Consider the following 19,357-nt stretch of genomic DNA (forward strand, 5'->3'; position numbering starts at 1 on the left):
TCCCACAGTGGAGAGTGGGGAGAGGAGGGGCTTCTGTTTTGGAGGAGCTAGACAACCTCAGAGGGAGAGTGGTGGAGAGGTTTTGGAGGCAGACAGATCTGGACCTCAGTGAGCTGCAGGCTCCTGCCTTCAGCCTCAGTTTCCTCATCTGAAAATGGTATCCCTAATGTCCACGTCTTGGAGTCATCATGCAGGCTGAACAGTGCAAGAGTGCAGCTGGCCTGCCACACACTAAGCCCCCAACAAGGCTAAACTTCAGCTTTGCCTGAGACACCTTAGCCTCTCACACTGCGCTTTTTGTTTTTGTCCTCTTGGTCCACTGTCTGGGCTGAGGGTGAGGGGTGATCAGGGCTTGCAGTAATACTAGGTAAAATCTAGATGATAAGATTCTTCTTCTTCCAAAGTCCCTCTCCAAGGCTTCTCCTCAGGTGGTGGTCCTCTAGGTGTGGTCCCTGAACCAGCTGCCTCTGCACCTCCTGGGAACTCTTTAGAGGTACAGATTCCTGAGACCCACCCCAGACTTACTGAATTGTAAACTCTGGGGCTGGGGTCCAGAAATCTGGTTTTAACAATCTGTTCAGGTGATGCTGATGCATGCTGAAGTTTTAGAACCACTGCTTTCAGAACAGTTTCTCCAGGAGGGCAGGTTTTATGCTGAAGGTTCACCTCCCAGCACCACCCCAAGGCTGGCCATCAGCAGGCGAAGCATCCCAAAGGGAGTCTTAGAGCACTGGACCTTCAATCAGCTCTTTCCCCAGGGGCCCACAGGAAAGCCTGGAGGCTGTCATTCCACTGACACGAGTCCCCTCACCTACACTTCCCTCCTTTGCTTTGTACGTTATACAGACTGTGCTTTGGGGGCCCTTTACCACATCCTGCAGGAGCTCCAATGCTCTTGTCCAGTTTCTGCAAATTCTCAGGGTCTTATGTCCTCCAAGCTACTTCTATCTCCTGATTTCTCTGATCTTGTCACTGGGTCTCATCTGTGTCCCCTTTGTTTACAATAGTGTTCCTCCCTGCCCGTAACTAACCCAGGTGTGGAACACAGAGCTTCTGTAATTGGCTTCCCATCATCCCTCCAACACAATGCCATTGTGTGGCAAATGTTTACTGAAGCCTTGGCCCAGAAGGGAATTCTCACTCCTGAGAACACCAGCTGCGTGAGCACGCCCAGGTATGCTGCGCAAACGCACCGTGCCTCCATCTCGTCTCCACCTGGGGGTGGGAGTGTGTGAGGTCATGACAGTTCCTGTGCCATGGGCTTTTGGGAGAATTAAATCAGGTTAGGCGGGCAAAGCCCTTGGCAGGGAGCCTAGTGCGGAGCTAGCACTCAATAGATGCTATTATCGTTATGATTTTATCCTGGTCATTAAACTGGATGAATTATTTCCTCTTCCTTTATCTTTTATCTATTTATCTATTGATTTTATTTATAAATTTATAATTGTAGTACATACCACAATCTATAAATAACATAACATAAAATTCACCGTAGTAACCACTTTTAAGTGTATAGTTCAGTGGCATTGAGTACATTCACGATGTTGTACAACCATCAGCATTATCCAGCTTCATTACCTTTTCATCTTGCAAAACTGAAACTCTGTGCCCATTAAACACTACCTCCCCATGCACCTCTCTCCCCAGTCCCTGGGAACCACCATTCTCCTTTCTGGGTCTACGAATTTGACTGCTGAAGCCAAGGAACTAAAATCTCTGCCTCTGTTTGTTCCATTAGTTCTCTTTCACCCTCGGTACATGTTTTCTTAAAGTCAGGTTTATTGAAATATAATTTACATAAAAATAATTTACTTTTTTTAGTGCACACTTTGGACAAATGTAGACAGTCTTGTGACCACCACCAAGTAACTCCTCCTCCTGAGAGCTTACTTCATAGTGGCTCTGCATTTTCATCTCTGTATCATCTCTCTTTATCTTCACAGCAACACACCATGAGGCAGCAAATACTAGTGGTATTTGATGGCTGCTGAAAAGAGCCTCAGAGCAGCTCCATAGCTCAGAACTGCTACTAAATAGCAAGTTCTGTGCAGCAGACTCCAAAGCCCACACACTCCTCCTTGACCACTTTCAAGTTACAGAATATTTCTATCCCCCATAAAATTCCGTCCTGCCGTTGTAGTCATCCCCTTATCCCCTGTCCCTGGCAACCACTGATCTTATTTTCTGTTCTTAACAGTTTTGCCTTTTCCAAAATGTCATCTAAGTGGAATATGACAGTAGGCTTTTTGGGGTTGGCTCCTGTCAGCCGACAGGCCTTTGGGATGCATCCAGGGTGCTGTGGGTGTCAGCCGTATTTTCCTTTGTACTGTGGAGAAGGATTCTGCTATGTGGATTGACCTGAGTTTGTTTATTCATTCATTCTGTGAGGGGCATTTATGTTTTTTCCAGGTTTTGGCAGTGATGAATAGAGCTTCTAGAAACATCCATGTATAGGTTTTTGTAGGAGCATAAGTTTTCATTTCTCTAGGATGAATAGCTAGGGGCAGAATTCCTGGGGGTATGTTTAACTTTCCCAGAAACTGCCAAACTTCGTTCCAAAGTGGCAGTGCCATTTTTGCATTCCCACCAGCAAGAGTGAGAGTGGTGGTTGCTCTGCACCCTTGCCATCGTCAAGTTTTGTTTGCTTATTGAAGACATACTAATTGGTGTGTCCTGGCATCTTGTTTTAATCATCATTTTCCTAATGATGATGCTGTTGTTCGTACTCAGTATTTCTGACAATGTCAGCTGTGCAGGTAGATGTGAACACTTTTCATAGTACATCACCTCTGTCTCTCTCCCCCTTTTAATTTGGTTTTAGATTGTAATGTCTCCTTGTTGATGTGAAACCATGGGGAAGAGGGAAGCAAGGACTAGCACCACCCTGAACGTGTTTTAGGAACAAGAATGGCTTTGCTATTTATTTATTTATTTATTTATTTATTTATTTTGGAGCACTCCAGGTTTAGGCCAAGACTCTGCAGAAAACAGGGGCAAGAGTGTTTGGATTGGCTGACATGCAGTGAGGCACTGGCTTTTGCATGGAGGGGAAAACAGATCATTTATGGCCACGCATGCAAAGCCACTATTCTATTCTGTATCATCTGGTTTAGAGGCTTCCCCAGCTCCAAGGCCTGAGGGCCATGGCCCATTACAGAGATGGCAAACAGGCAGTTTCTGCACCTGGAGTTTATAATCTGGAAATGAGAATAGTTGCAGAGGCTGACAAGAAATGGGGAAAGAATTTTAATCTTTAATTTTTTCAAAGCAACTCTTTGTCTGCAGGCCCCAGCTTTTCTGCAGAAGGCACTGAGTCCCAAGCTACCCCTTCAGGTCATTCCACATGTCTTCTTGCTCCAGGGCAGCTTTTCCCGGGAACAGCTTCTTGGCATCTTAGCTCCAAGGGCTGCTAGATCACATCTCACATTCTGAGACTCCCAACTCTGCAAATCACTCAATAGAAAGCCAGGGATGAAAACAGTCATCAAAATGTTTACTTAGCAGCCCAAATATCAGCAACCTAGCAGTTGCTTCATGCTCCAGATGTTACCCTTCACTGGGGCAGCTGTGCGCAGAATGCCTGGTGTGGGTTGTTACACTGCAGAGCGAGCTCTGATGATGCTATTTACCCCTGCAGGGTGGGTGGGATGCAGGGTAAGGGTGGACAGTGACCCAGAGACCTGGGGGTATGCATGGCCACTCCCAGCACTGGTGCTGCTGAGGTCACAGGGAATCCCTCCCTGTTGGGTCCCTGCAGGCTCACCATCTGGTTCCCTGCACATGGCACAGAGGAAGGGGAGACCTCATACCATACACACAACCCAAAGACTCTGGGACCCTGTGGAGGCCCCTGCAGCCCTTCAGTGCCTCACTATGCTGGACCTCTTCCCATTGTTCATGCATGAAGGGCAGAGAAGGACTGGTATCACCAGGACCGTGTGGATGAGGAGAAGCTGAGTCCCAGAGAGGGGAAGTGACTCAGTTAAGACACCACAGGGGCCAAGTTAGACCTGGACCCCTGCCTGTTACCCCCATCCTGGCCCCACTGCCCCCTCTGCCTCGTGGCTGTGTGAGAAGGCAAGTTTCTGCCTCAGGAGAGCAGAGCTTCCAACCTGGCTGGTGAGGGATGTGGAGGGCTGGAATGCCCATCCAAGCTGGAACACAGCACGGCCAGCAAGGAGGAGTGGTCTTGTCTTTTCCTGGAGGCTCTGGGACTCCCTGCAGCCTCCTGGCATCTTGCCCTGCCAAGGCCACGTTTCCCTGAACCCTTCCCCTAAAAGCCCACCTGTCCAAGAACCTTTCCAGGGTAGCAAGTCTTCCCCAAGCCTGTGTGACCAGGTATAGTAGTTTGCCAAGCCCCTCTCCCCATCCTCGGCCCCAAGCAGCCAGTGTGAGCCCAGCTGCCTGTGTGCACTGCTGGGGGTATGCTGGGCAGCAAAGCCTGGGCTGTCCACAGACCTGGAGGCTTCTGCTCCAGCCACCAACTGGCAAAGGGGCCCTGGCCAAGTCACCTCTATGCTCCCACCTCAGTACCAGCTGTGGACGAAAGCTGCTAGCTTTGCTGTCACTGGATATTAGGAGGATTACATGAAGAGATGCATGTAAATGCCTGCACTAAGTAGGTGCCAGTAAATATGCATTCCCCCAATCCTAACAGTGACCTGTGCCAAGCTGACTAATGCTAGAGGGGCCCTGTGAGAGGACCTGTTGTCATCCCCACTTTACAAATGAGGACGTTGAGGCAGGGATGGGTCTTGCCACTTGGTCTAAGCCCATTGTGTTTGAACCCCAGCAGTGTGGCCCCAGAGTCTGTGCTGGGAGCCAAACACGTCTGAGAGTAGAATCCCCAGGAGCCAAGGCCCAGACGTGGTGTCTGTTTAACAGGTTGATTTTTGTGAAAAATGCCCTGAGCTCAAGTTCCCACAGTGGACAGTGAAGTGGGGGCATGGTTGGGAAGCACAGGTTTGGATCCTGTTTTTATTTAAAATTTTGATATTTTGTTCATCATGGATTTCTAGGTATTAACTTTGATGTCTAAAACTGTTGCATTAAATTATCGTTTTTGGCACCTCCTTAAATCTTGTGCGGAGGCGAGTGCCTCCTTCACTGCCCTACTCTCACCCTGGCCTCGCCTGGGACTCCCACAGTGACCCTAAGTCCCGATGGGTCCCTTTTCATTCTGGATAAGAAGAGGCTGCTGGCTTGCAGGTGGGGCACTTCTTGAGAATGAGACGGATTAGAGTGGTTTTTTCTTGCTATTCTTCACATGGCCTGCAAGGCTGCTCCCTGTTTCCTTCTCTTTTCAAATGAAACTGGAGCAGCTGTGGCACAATCAGCAGATGAGCAGGAGGTGGGGCAGCTGCAGCTTAGCATTTGAGTCAGATGCTGCTGCCACGCAATTTCAGGGGTCCGCATTTGTTAGAAATTCTTGTTTATCAAAAATCTCTGTCGATTCAAGTGAAGGTGAGTCAAGTGTTTCACTTCAGCAAACGTGGCTTCTGCACTTCAGAGGAGAGCTGGGCGGTTTCTGATCCTTCCTCTGATCTCCAGCTAAGTCCTCTCCCATCGCGGTTTCATATTCTGACCCGATGCTCACTTGACTTGCCGCTTGCTGGTCCTGAAGACGGGGCATGTTAGCGAGTCCTCAGACACAGTTTACTGATAGAGCCAGTTAGTAGAGCCTGCAGGTGTGGCCACAAAATGAACTTTATATGGTAGAGACAACACTAAGCTCGCTGTTATTGTGGCTTGGGGCTGGCTCTATTGGTGCTAGGGATGGCAGTTTGGTTGGACACAGTGGCTTTCAGAGTCCTGGGGAAATCCTAGTAGAAATCTCGGAGTGGGAAAAATGAACTTGTTCCAAAGAGGGGTCTAGGCTACAGAGAGAGAGATTGATTTGGGTGCCATCAGCACATAGGTTAATTCATTCATGGATTCATTGATACTTTCATTCATTTATTCAATAACATTTTATTGAGAATGTACTCTGTGCCAGCCCCTGCTATAGACACAATATCCTTGCCTTCAGAGAGCTAACATTCAGTGGATATGTGGCTCTCAGGGGTAATTAGAGCCATGGGAATAGCTGAGACCTCCTTACAAAGAACCCATGAAATGAGAACTCACTGGAGTCTGACTCCAGAACACCATCTGCAGGGAGCTCTGCAGGAGACCGAGCCTCAGATGGAAACATACTTAGCTCCTCACTCTGCAGCAAATGCGCAGTGAGAAACAACAGAGATGCACTTGCTTTTGATTTTATTTTACCTGTCAAATCATCAAGGTTAAAAAAAAATGGTAATAAAAAAAGATTACACATAGGGAAGCTCGAGCTCTTGTACACTTATGTAGAAGGACTGTCTGTCCCTTGATAGGTTTGGTGTTTCAGGAGCAGCCATTTGGAAATATGGATCAAGAGGCTGGAAAATTTATTTACCTTTAGATCCAACTATTTCCTTTTAGAAATTCAGGAATGGATTAGGATTTGTTACTTTATCATGAATATATAAAAAAGACTTAGACATGAGGATTGACATTACAGTATTTTTTTATAGTACTGAATAATTGGGTATCATTTAAGTGCCTAAGTGTAAGGGCTTATTCAATAAACAAGCAACATTACTCTACGGCCACCAAGTAGCCATTAAGAATGAAGGCGTTGAGGATCTTAAACGATGTGGAAAATATTCATGATGTGCTGTTTTGACTACAAAGAAAGTTATGGACTAATTTATTAAAAAATGGATTGAGAGAAAATATCTGCAATTTTTAAAACAAACAAAGGACCAGCTTCTAGAATATACTCTCACAAAGCAGCAAGAGAACAACAAGCAAGGAAAAAATAAGCAAAGGTTATGAGTAGTTAATTCACAGAGGAGAAATGCTAAAAGGCTAACAGGCATGTAAAGGGATGCTTATACTCATTAGTAACTTAGAGAAATGCAAATTAAAATGGCAATGCAAGGTCTCTTTCCTTCAATCAGATTGCAAACACTGGAAAGCTGGGTGATGCCAAGCAGGGTGGTAATGAGGTCACTGAGGAGGCTTCAGATGCTGTGGGGGAGATGGCCTGGTGCCAGCTTTCTGGAGGCATCTTAGTTGGTGGAACTTAGTTGAACTGAGCAGGCATACTCCCCTGACTTAGTTCTGCTGCCCCTGCCTTCATACCCAGAGTGAGTCATGAGAGCCCAGTGAAGGGACCCACGTAGGAATGTCCACCCCAGCCCTGTGTGCAGGACTGGATGTTGTGGCTAATCCAGCCATCTATCACTGAGAAAGCCAACAAGTAAAATAGGCATGTGATGCCCACTTTGGAACACAAGGCAGCAGTTAGAGGAAATGAACTTGACAAACATAGAGCCACATGGTAGAGTCTGAAGACATAATGCTGGGTGAAAGAGTAAGAGCAGAAAAGATGCAGAAGAGCATTCGCGAACTTAAGTGCATGTGGATGGAAATCAGGTGCTGTGTGTCATACTCTGTAAGTTCCATGCTGGTGGACTCATACTCACCAAGCGGGAGTGTGGGTGGGGTGGGGACACGGGGAATGCGAATGGAGAATGGAGGTCCTGGTGATAAAGGAATAAATGAACACAGCCAGAGAGGAGCCCGCCCAGATCAGGGAAAAGGCTAAGGGATGTGAGCAACTCCATACACCACCTTCCCCTTAGAGTTAGCCCCCTAAAAGAAACTACTTAATCTCCCACAAAACCCCATCCCAGTGCCCAACAAAAGCAAAAGTATAAATAAAGTTTGCTTCAACAATATTAAGATCATGTTCTTACTAAACTATATATTCATAGATAGAAACTGGAATGTCAGCAGTCATGTTTTCCGGGTATGGGCAAGCATTATGTTCTTCCTGATTTTTTGTTTCATCCCGGTTTTTGACAATGAACTGACACGGCTTTTTTAATAAGAAAATGATTTCTGAAAATAAAGTCAGAGAGTAAGCAGTCTGTGTGCTCGAAGAGGAGCTGGGAGCAGGCTGGGTTCCGCACATAAAGAGTGAGAATGTTTCAGAGAGGGGCTGGTTAGCCTTGCCGGTGACACGTGGCTAAACCCCATTCTAGCCTTCAAGGAATGTGTGTTTGGGCTAAAAATAAAGCATGTGTAAGCCCACCACTGCTGTAGCCAAGAGCGAAACACTGGGGACCCACTTCTGTATGTCCCTCTGGTCATTATTTTGTGATTATTGAATGCCTGCTGGGCACCCGGATGGCTTCCTAAGTGGTAATGTTGAGTTTGGTAAGGGCACTTATTCAGGGAGCCTGAACATTTTGGTCCCTTCTTAGAGTTTACTGAACTCCAGACAAACAAACAATAAACTATCCTATGTTATGGCGTAAGTCACAATTGACCGACAACTTTTGAAGGTGTGTACCTTTGGGAGGTCACTTATTGGTGAATTGGCCCTTGGCTATTTTCATCACGTAAGTTTTTGTTCTCGTGCCTACTGACTTGAGGTTCCCAACTTGCAAACACTGCTCCTGTATGCACTTAGAGATGAGCTCTGGTGAGCTTGGGGACTTAAAGGGTCATTCTGAGAACAAAATACTCTAAAAACATCAAGTATAAACCAAATAATGCTTAGAATGAGGAATTTATCCTTACAGACCCATCATAGAAGGAAGTTCTAGATATAGAATTATGTGCCTCTACAAATACCAGTAAACTATTTACATCTCTTTTATGTATGCAGCCTTTTAAAAGAGAAGCAGCAACAAGTGAAAAAACAAACAACCCCCCCCCCAAAAAAAAACAGGCTTTAGTGTGAAAGTTTGCAATTCAACTTGATGTCTAGCTGCCTGTATGCCTTTGGCCCAGTTTCCTTACTTATCTAGAGAGAATAAGAGCACTCATCTGTCTGTGTGGCTGTAAGAGAGTCTGTCTGAGTCTTGTGTATAAGATCCCTCAGTGCTGGGCACACACTAGATTGTGAACTTGTATTAACCACATCTAAATCTGAATCCCTTTTAAAAAGCCTTCCTTATTTTAGTCTGTTTCAGATTCTTAGGGGAACCATCTTCAATAGAAACTGGGCTGAGTGAGTACAGTACCTTATCCATAGCCAGAATCATCAGGAAGTGATGTGACAGGAGTGTTCACTTCCTTTTGTTCTGAATTCAGATCTGCTTTGCCACGGCATGGAGGCAGAAGATCTTTCAAAGGCTGAAGACAGAAATGAAGATCCAGGTTCCAAAAATGAAGGGCAGCGTGCTGCTGTGCAGCCTGATGTCCCACATGGAGGGCAGTGCCCCAGCCCCACAGCTCTCTGGGACATGCTGGAAAGGAAGTTTCTGGAATATCAGCAGTTGACTCACAAGAGCCCCATTGAGCGTCAGAAGAGCCTGTTGAGTCTTCTCCCTCTATTCCTAAAGGTTAGTGTTCTTATTTTTGATACTGTAAGGTGATAGGTGCTCTGGGACACTTCTGGGATGATTGCATAGTGAAGTTGTTGGTTTTAATGTCATCACAAGTGGACTCTGGTTGCTCAGGGGAGAGTTGTCTTAGCCTGCTAGGGCCACTATAACAAAATGCCACAAACTGGGTAGCTTAGACGCAACAGACTTTTATTTCTCATAGTTTGGAGCCTGGGAAGTCCAACATTAAGGCACATTAAGTGTCTGGTAAGAGTTTACTTTCTGGCTCATAGAAGGTGCCTTCTTGCCATGGCCTTATGTGGTGGAAGGGGTGAGGGGCCTCTCTCGGGCTTCTTTTATAAGGGCACTAGTCCCATTGATAACAGCAGAGCCAAATTGTTTTCCAAAGGCCCTACCTCCTGACACCATTACCTTAGAGATTAAAATGTCACTATATGAATTTTGGGGAGACCCTAGCAAGAGTGTCATGCCAAAGATGACAAGCAAGGCTCATTTCTAGGGTGGGGAGGGACTTAGAACGGACAGACAGTTAGCTTCTGAGTAATACTGTCTCTTTAGTTAAAAAATATTACATTGTTCAACCACAAACCCAGTTTGGGAGCTAGAAGTAAGACCAGTTTCTTTGGGAGGGAGGAGAGGATGGTATGTCCTGACACAAGAGTCACACAGGTGGCTGGCAACCTCGCACCCCAGGGATGCCAGCACCAAGGCCTGGAAAAGCCAGAATATCTTGCATCAAATTGTAACAATAATGCAAAGTGAGGTAAAATCAGTGGAAAGCACCAGAGCTTCACTCACATCCCGGTCACAGCTCCACTAGGGAAACCAGGGCATCTACTGGGTCTGCACTCTAGCCAGTGGCAACTGGTGACAGCTTGGCTGCAAGGGATTGCCTTTGTTGTCTGGGAGCAATACTCCTGCCAGTGAGGCCTGCCTTATAGTTGAAGTCTAGTTGTAGCATTGAAAGCACTTTTTATGAGGGCTTAGTGTTTACTTGACTATGAATTTGGGGTTATTTTTGAAAAGCGTATACCTACAAAATATTCAAAGCAGAGAGAACAAGAGCTGCCTTTCACGTTTGAAAGTAGACTATGGCAGATGGAGGCTTTAGCATGTTTTCATTGGTAAATGCCTTTGTGAATATATTTCCTCTAATTTATTCATCAGAAATAGTTACGGGTTTCCAAAGATGACTTAGAATCTTCTTGAGAACACATTTATAGGATGCATTCCATACTTAGCATTAAAAAGTTGGCAAGTAACTCACTGTCCATTAATTCATCATTTTCCTCCATGTTTTGGACTTGTAGTCCCATTCATCTCATTTCACAGACTGCATAACTAGGGCTAGATTAGGAAAGACAGCTGAAGTTTCTCAGCCCTAGCCCTGCCTGCCCTGACAACCCAACCCCAGATTCTGGGAGGTGGGACAGTCTTACCCCAGTTCCCAGATCAACTTTGCCTTATGGAAGGGACAATGTGAGCAGTCCCCAGCCCCCAGTGCAAGTCACTGGCGATGGGGATGAGTTCAGCCATTACTGAGCTGCTGGTTCTCGGTGACACCTTTCCCACCTGCATGGGCAGCCCGGGCTCTGATGAAAGGACTCTGCACCCAAGAGCCAGGACTTGATTCTTCTTCACCTCCCTGTTGTTTATTTGAGAATTCATTTGTTTGTTGTATCAATATTTATTAAGCTCCCATACTCTGTTCTAAGGCCTGGGCTATAGGAGTGAAGAAGACAGAAGTGACACACCACCCTCATGGTGAGTGTGGCCCAGAGCAGAGGGCATATAATAGCACACTGTGTGTTTCATTTGGCCTGCAGGGGTTCAGAATGAACTAGTGGCCATTTTTTTTCAAAATGGAAAGTTTTCATATGAAAATCAGATTTCTAATTTATCTTGAAAATTTTGGTAGATCTAATACTGACAGTTGTATGGGAAGGGTTATGGGGTTCCCCAGCTAACCTCGGAACTCACTCCAACATCTTTCACCCAATCCATATTACTAATGAATGTTATGTCACCGTACAGGCATGTGAGCTTGTGACTCCATATTTAAGTGTTACCATTATAAGTGAACCTTGATACTGGTCTTTGTTTCGCAAACCCTGTCCCAATAATTGGAGGCATAATGACCCTGTTGTTGAACATGTGGGCTTTCGAGTCAAACAGATCAAGGCTCAAGTCCTGTATCACTTATTTATTAGTTGTGCGCTGTTGAGCAAGTTACCAACTACTGCTGAACCTCAGTTATCCACAAAGTAAAATTAATAGCATTTCGATGAGAAACCATGAGGGTAAGACAAGACAATGATTATAAAGTTCACAGCTCATGGAAAGTAGACATTACTTTTCCACCAGCCGCCAGGGTACTTACTGCACATGGACCGAAGCCTTTGAGATTCCTGTCACCACGATTCCCCAAACTGCTGACACAATCTGCTACTCTGGATCCCTGGAGCCCACCTCTGGCAAACCCTGTAGAGGCAGAATATTATAGGCTCCTCATAATTTTCATAATATTGATATTATTTTATTAAGTCCTACATGCCTACGAAACATTGTTTCTATTACGTTCTGACTAATAAAACCGTGCCAGAGCCAGAGTGCTCAGCCTTCTTAATTAAGAGTTGGTGGTGGAAAGAAAGGTGGGGGAGATGGGAGATTTTTCTCAGGTGTAGTGTAGATGAAATCTAACCTGAGATGAAGCCTGAGAACATTTACTGGAATATAGGCCCTTGTGTAAGAAGATAAGCTTGCAATCACTCTGTTCTGAATTTTATAACCACAAAGCAGTGTTCTTTAAGGTTTTCCATGAAGTTCCCCCTTGGAAATAACAACCTAAAATGTTATGCCACTTCTCCTGGAATGTAGCTGTTAACATCAAAGCCTTATGCATGTATTGGTTGTCATGGAAATCATACCCTGCCTGGGCTCTGAGACTCCTGAGTACAAGCAAAAGAGTCCCGAACTCCCATGTGTGATGGAGCTCAACTCTATACCTGACTATCTTCATTTTGGGCCCAAAGAAAATTAATCAAGATTATTTGGAATATTCTTTGTTCCAAAGCAATGCACACAAGGGATTTTGAATTGTCACTTCTGCTCGGAAAGGCCATGTCCCTGGGGTGTGGGGTCTTGTCTGACTGACCCCCAGCCTCTTTGTTGGTCAGACTCTGCATGGAAGGGGTGATCTATGTTGTAGCTGGGGCTGGGTGAATCAGGTTGACAGCTGTGTGTGCCTCTCCTAAGTTGCTGTCACCTGGTAGCTTCAACCTTGTGAGTCTTGAGATTTGACAATGGGCATTGTCTTGTGCATCAGACTCCCTCAGAGCTACTTCTTTGGCATCTTCTTCCCAGAGAAGAACTTCCCGTTAGCCTGTTTGGTTTTCTCCCATATCTGACTCCTCCAAACACAGAGCACTGAACTTTCCCCTATCCTTGTCTTTGTTTATACTTGAATCTGCAGTAACTGCTAGGCAAGTACAAAGGCGAGCTTGGTTTGTGGTACAGTGAATCCCAGCCCCACTGCCTCTTGAGTTGAAGAGTGGCTGCAGGGGTGCTAACCCATTCAACATTTTGGCTATTTTCTAGGTAATAAGGAAGAGCCTAATGGAATCTCAACAAACTGGAACCCAAAAAGGGAGCTGCCCTGAGGGGAGGAGTGAGAAATGGGATTCTCATCCAGAACAGCAGGCTGCCTCCTCACCTAGGGATCCTTACTCCTCTTGTTAGGTCAAAGAGTTCTTAGCCTGGGCAAGTTGAAGGATGTTTCAGTCCTGATCTAGGGTCAGATCCTTCCAACCTAGCCTTTCCCCCTTTTCTTTTATTTCTTTTTAATATCACCCTATTCTTTCTTTGACCTGTGCTAACAAACCTGTATATTAGAAATGAGACTAAGAGATGAAATGATGCCCTCGGTTCCAACACTAGCAAGGGGAAGAGCCAAGACTTAAACTCAGGCACCCTGATGCCTAGGTGAGCAGTTGCTTTCGCTGATGATGGCTAGGTAATATCCTACAGGTTCTAACTAGCTAGCCAGACATTCTGTTCAGTGTTTACATGTCCTCACAATAACGCTGTGATGTAGGTAGTATTTTTATCCCAGTTACAAATGAGGAAAGAGAGGTTTAGGGATGTTGCATAATTTGGCCAAAGTCACCCAGTTGTCAGCTGGGAGCAGAACGTCACTAGGGCAGTCTGCTGTAGGTCTGCATTATTAACCACTGGATGTCCTTGCTCAGTGCTGGGGCTCCTAGGATAGGGCAGATCTGGTTTGTCTTTCCTTATTTCATGACTCACTAGACAATGGCTTTGCGTGGCTAAGACCTTACCTTTCCCTTGGGCTCAAAAAGAGTGTCACCCCCACACAAAGCATGTTTAGATTGCTGACTCTAGGATGTTGCAGATAAGGAGGAAGTTTTATTTCATCACACGGAAGCAACACAGAGCCAATGACTTCTGTGGTGTGCAGAGTAGTGTTTTTAAGAAAAACTCAATAGGTTGTTGTTCTTTTCCTGCCAAGAGCCTTGGGGTTTGGTCTTTTCAGAACCTTTCCCATCATATGATCTCACACCAAAGGAAGAAGGTGTTCTTCTAGCAATCATGGGAAGGTGCTGGTTTTGGGGGAAGAAAAGCACTTGAGGTCCTCATTTTGCACAGAGATATCCTGTAATAATAGAAATAGGGAAATCTAGAGCTACAGAAGTAGCCACTGAGGTTTATTCATAGAATATGGACTTTGAGAGAAAGCAGAAAGTAAAATAGAGAATCCTCAGCAATTAATGCAAAATCTATCAATGTCCGAGATAGACAACTTGGGAGGTGGGTCCACATTGGAGAAAAGGGAAATATGTGGATGTGGTAGATTAGAGATGCTGTGAAAGGGCTCACACTCCTCCCTTCAAGAGGTGGGATCTTTATCCCTTGCCCTTGAATCTAGATGGATTTGTATCGACTGGGCTAATGGAACAGGGCAGAAGGGACATTTCCAGGCATAGGCCTCAAGAGGCTCACAGCTTCTTCTGCCTCTCACTTGGCATACTCACTCCTAGAGTCTAGCTGCCATGTTGTAAGGAAGCCCGAGTAGTTCCGAGTGAACACCTGTGTGGAGAGGATCCAAGGCCCTGACCTTGAGGCTGCACTTGCTGCTGACTGCCAGCACCCTCTTGCCAGCCCTGTGAGCACACCCACAATCCTGGAAGTGGATCTCTTAGCTCCCATTTACTGCCCTAGCAGAATGGAGCACAGAAAAGGTGTCCCTGCTGAGCCCTGCCCACATTGCAGATCCATGAGCAAAATAAACAATTGCTTTTATTTTAAGCCACTGAATTTAGGGGTGGTTTGTCATGCACAACAGGTAACTGGAAAAGTGGGTAACATAAGAAGGAATACATCCATTTCCTAGTATGAAGGGATTGAAATGAACACTAACTTAATTGTATTTAGAGGTGAGTATATTTTGGTGTTTGTGTGTGTGCATATGTGCACATTCCTAGGCTGACTACTCAGCCAATGATGCAGAGTTTATGATGTTGAGTATGATTGATCATTCTTGTAAAAACCAAGTGTGGATCTAACTGATAATTGAAGAAAGATAAACACCATTAAATAAAATAGCAAAGATGACTAACAATTATTTTTTTTTATTTTTTGAGACAGAGTCTTGCTCTGTCTCCCAGGCTGGAGTTCAGTGGCTTGATCTCGGCTCACTGCAAGCTCCACCTCCCAGGCTCACGCCATTCTCCTGCCTCAGCCTCCCGAGGAGCTGGGACTACAGGTGCCCGCCACCACTCCCGGCTAATTTTTTTTTTTTGTTGTATTTTTAGTAGAGACGGGGTTTCACCGTGTTAGCCAGGATGATCTCAGTCTCCTGACCTCATGATCCACCCGCCTTGGCCTCCCAAAGTGCTGGGATTACAGGCGTAAGCCACCGTGCCCGGCCACCAACAATTATTTTTAAGTGTGGTGTCCAGAGGGGAAAGTAAGGGTAAACACTCCTCTTTGTCCACTCCTGACTCTACCCCATCTTGGAGTAGAACCTGCAACATGGTTTATTCCCATCTTGGGGAAATAACACTTTTTAGCAAAGTTTTGATGCATCATTTTTTTTTTAACAGACGAGAGGGTCCACTGCCTCACACTTGCAGGGAAACTTCATGCAAAGTCTCAGAAATGTTTTGAGCTCACTTAAAGACAAACCTGCCAAACTCTGCAGTAATGGAGTAATAATGACATTTTGTTCATGCTGGAATACCTACCATGTTCTCTTTGTCATTCAAAAGCTGGGTTTTTCCTCTCATCTCCCCTAGAGCTTTGCCATTCTTTATTTTCCTTTGGAGACCAGAGCATCATTTTCTTTCTCTTTCTTCCATGTGAAGGGACAGCCATGAGGCATGATGGTGCAGCTTAGATAATGTTAGCAAATAAAAGTTTTTTAAAATATTGAGCAATATTCTCCCAGCATGTAAGTCCCAGTTTGGGAAAAAATTAGGGCCTTTTGGAAGCTGCCTTAACTCTCTGGGGTCCCCATGGTACCATTCAGTAAATGATTGGCTCTGTGCATCAAACAGCACCCTGGTGGCCTGAAAGAGTTAACGCAGCTTCCAGAAGTGCCCATCGAGGTCCCAGGAAGGAGTCTGGGCCTTGGGAGATCTGGCTCAGAGTACAATTACTGTTCAGCTCGCAGTGGCCCAATTTGCTTTATTGTGGAGTGCCTCCTGGAGTCCCACTGCTCCAGAGACGATATAGATGCTTCTGAGTCAACTGCCTGCAAATTGGTCTTTGAGGGGTTTGTCAGTGCAGGGAGGAGTTGCAGGGATTTGTTAGAAATACGTCATAGCAGAGTTCTCATTTCTAGGGAGGGAAATCATCTTGCCACAGAAATTCCAAGCCAAAAGGACGGACTTTTTCTCTCCAGGAATTAACATGTCTGAGTGGCAGCTGGCTTGCAGGTGGCAGCCATAAGTTTTGTAGATGTGCGAATGCTACTTCGGGTATGTGCACATGTGTGTGAAGTAATTCAAACCTTGACTCTGCCACTTAACTGATTTCTCTGGCTAAGCCTCAGTTTCTATAAAGTGGGCATAGTAATAGTACAAACCTCAAGGGCTTGTTGTGAGGATTAGTGGAGCTAATGCATGGAAGCGTAATGCATACTGTAAGTGTTTGGCATGGCACCAAGGCCCAAAACATTTAGTCATTGTTACTGTTTATCGTGGGTTTCATATTGGTTTCATTCACTTATCAAATATGTGTTGGAGGTCTGCTATGTTCAACAGTGTTTAACAGTAATCTAGCATTTTGGTTGTTTTAGCAAAGTTCTAACCCGCTACTTTAAAAAAATTTACATAAGCAAATGCCAACCAAGTCTACTTATAGGGTAGAAAAAAATTCAGATCCAAACAAAATTTTGCTCAAAACACATGAGTTCTCACAAACCAGTATATAATAAATAAACATTTCAGATAAACTAAGCTCCCTGTGTACACATCCTATAGCTCATTCCCCTCCCTTTTCCTCCAATGGGGTTCTCTCTCTTGAATTTGGGGTGCCTCATTCCGTGGATGGATGTTCACTTCTATTAGCTACATATACAGCCATCAGTAACATGCAATCTAGTCTTACAGGTTTTTATAGACTAATACTATAATATACTTTTACAACTTGCTCTTTTCACTCAACATTCTGTTTCTGGGATTCATCCATGTTGATGCATCTAGCTCTATTTCTTTTTCAGTACTATATAGTATCCTATTATATAAATATACCACAAATTATTCATTGTCTTATCAATGCATGTTCAGTATTTTTCCCCCAGCTTTTCACAGCCACAAATAATGCCACACAAATATTTCCTGTCCAGTACATGTGCCAGCATTTCTTTAGAGAATATACCTAGGAGTGAAATTGCCAGGTGGTAGAGTGTGTGCCACTGTAACTTTATTGGATCAGGTTAAACCCTTCTTCAAAGGGTTCTTCCAACTGATACTCTGTCAGTAGCACATGGGGGTTCCTGTGATCCTTCCCGTTCTCCTACCTTTGGTATCGTCAGGTATTTCATATTTGCCAACCCAAAACGTATAAAATATTGAGGTTTCGATGTGCACTTTATGGATCATTAATAATTTGTTATTTATTTCATCTTACATAAATGACCTGTTTTTTTCAGTTGTCTATTCTGTTGTTTCTTAAAAAAGCAGGTTGTTTGTCTTATCTATTTTTAGGGGTCTGGATACTAATCCTCTGTCAGTGGCATGCATTGTGAATATTTTCTCCCAATTTGTGGCTTGCCTTTTCACTTTGTTTATAGTATCTTTTAATAAAGGGAAGATTTTTAAAGGTTTTTTTTTTTTTAACAAACATAATGCCACAGCAAGACACACATTAAAAATGTTTTTCCTCTTGGATTTTGAAGCCCTCCTTATCCTTCCTAGATGGAAGAGCTCAGGTTAAAAAAGAACTCATTCAGGTCTTTGAGCAAGGAGCTTAAGTGAAAGTGGACAGTGGGTGGTGCTGAGTGGAAGCAGGGCAGCAAAACTGCCTTCCATGGAGGCCACGGATGCCCGGAATGTGCACAGCAGCTGACCTTCCTCGTGGGAACCAGGAACAGAAAATCTCTCAAGAACTCAAGTCCTGGACCTAGGGCAGTCCCTCCACTCTGACCATTGGTCTGGAACGAGCCCTTCTCATTGCAGGACTAGGAAACTTAGCCAGTCCTACTTAGCCAGTTCCACAACACAGTAGAACAAAGAGAAAAGGCCATCTGCCCAAAGACTTGGATGAAAAGCAGACTTACGAATAGGGCTGCTATAGAAATAGGGAGGAAATTCTGAAATAAGTCTGGTATTCCAAACAGAATTTTAAAACCCATGACTTCTACTAAATAGTATCCTAAATAATAAGGGGAAAAGTCTGCAGAAAAAGATGATCAGGTGGGATAGAAATACAGAAGGGGCAGATAAGAAAGAATTTTAAGGAAATTGAAAAAGAGGAGATTAAAAACAACAACTTGGACTGGAGAATAATTTTTTAAGCCTGGAACTAAAGCCAGAAAATTTAAGAATAGATTGAGAAATTTGATTTCATAAGAATTTCAGATTTCTGTATAGCAAAACCAAACAATAACAAATTAAAAGACAAAATGACAAACTCAAAATAACTGCAGTTATGTTATGGCCCATCTAACATTTTTTATATACAAAGAGCTGTTTTAAATAAATAATAGTGAAATCCCTAATAAAGTAATAGGGTAAGAATAGAAACAGGCAATCAAGAAACATGAAAAGAGGTTATCCACCCTAGGAATCAAAAGGCTGCCATTGAGATGAGATATTTTTTCGCTTCTGAAGTTTTTCATTAAGGATGAGAGAGCACAGCGATGCTTAGTGTTGCCGAGAGTGTGGAGAAACCTGTCCGCTCACGGGAGGCCTGGAGAGTCTCATCTGGTCAACTTTGTCTGGAAGCCGAGTTAGTAATATGTACCAAAGCGCTGGAAAATAAAAGCACACTCTTTAACTTGCAATCCCACTTTTTGGAATTTATCTAAACGAAAGAATCGAATGTCTAAAATTGGGATGTCTGTACAGGATTTGAAACTGCATTTGAGGAGCAACAGGGGGGCTGGGTGAGGGCTGAGGAAGGGAGAAACCTGGAGACGCACTCCTGGTGCTCCTATGGGGGCAGCGGGTGCCTGGCAGGGCCATCCACTGACGCCAGATGCAGCAGGCTGTGGGGAAGGCAGTGGACTGGGCTCTATGTGTTTGATGTCTTAGGGGTTCGTGTTCAGGGGGATGTCTGGACAGTTAGAGAATCTGAAGGCATTGGTGTAGGGATGGTGGTTGAGGCTGTGAGGGTGGGTGACGTGGTGGCCTTTTGAATGCACCTGGGAAAGGAAGTCGAGCTGTCAGCTTGGGCCGGTGAAGGGTGGCATGATGGACGGTGCTCATGCCCTGCTTGTGGCATTGCTATCT

The 19,357-nt window shown here is 44.8% G+C and overlaps 1 protein-coding gene across 6 annotated transcripts in view; it reads left to right on the plus strand.

Annotated features, from left to right (window-relative positions):
* WDFY4 (WDFY family member 4) overlaps positions 1–19,357 on the plus strand; it is a 294,231-nt gene that overhangs the window by 12,582 nt on the left and 262,292 nt on the right. For all 6 annotated transcript variants that reach the window (XR_009212844.1, XR_009212843.1, XM_032142065.2 and 3 more), the window contains exon 2: positions 9,130–9,380. Coding sequence is in view for 4 of the 6 variants with exons in the window: in XM_032142065.2 (XP_031997956.1) it covers positions 9,147–9,380 (234 nt within the window). In the remaining 2 variants the exon portion in view is untranslated. The remainder of the gene's footprint in view (positions 1–9,129; positions 9,381–19,357) is intronic.

The sequence above is a fragment of the Hylobates moloch genome, unplaced genomic scaffold, assembly GCF_009828535.3.
Source record: "Hylobates moloch isolate HMO894 unplaced genomic scaffold, HMol_V3 SCAFFOLD_3, whole genome shotgun sequence".
NCBI classification, from domain to species: Eukaryota; Metazoa; Chordata; class Mammalia; order Primates; family Hylobatidae; genus Hylobates; species Hylobates moloch.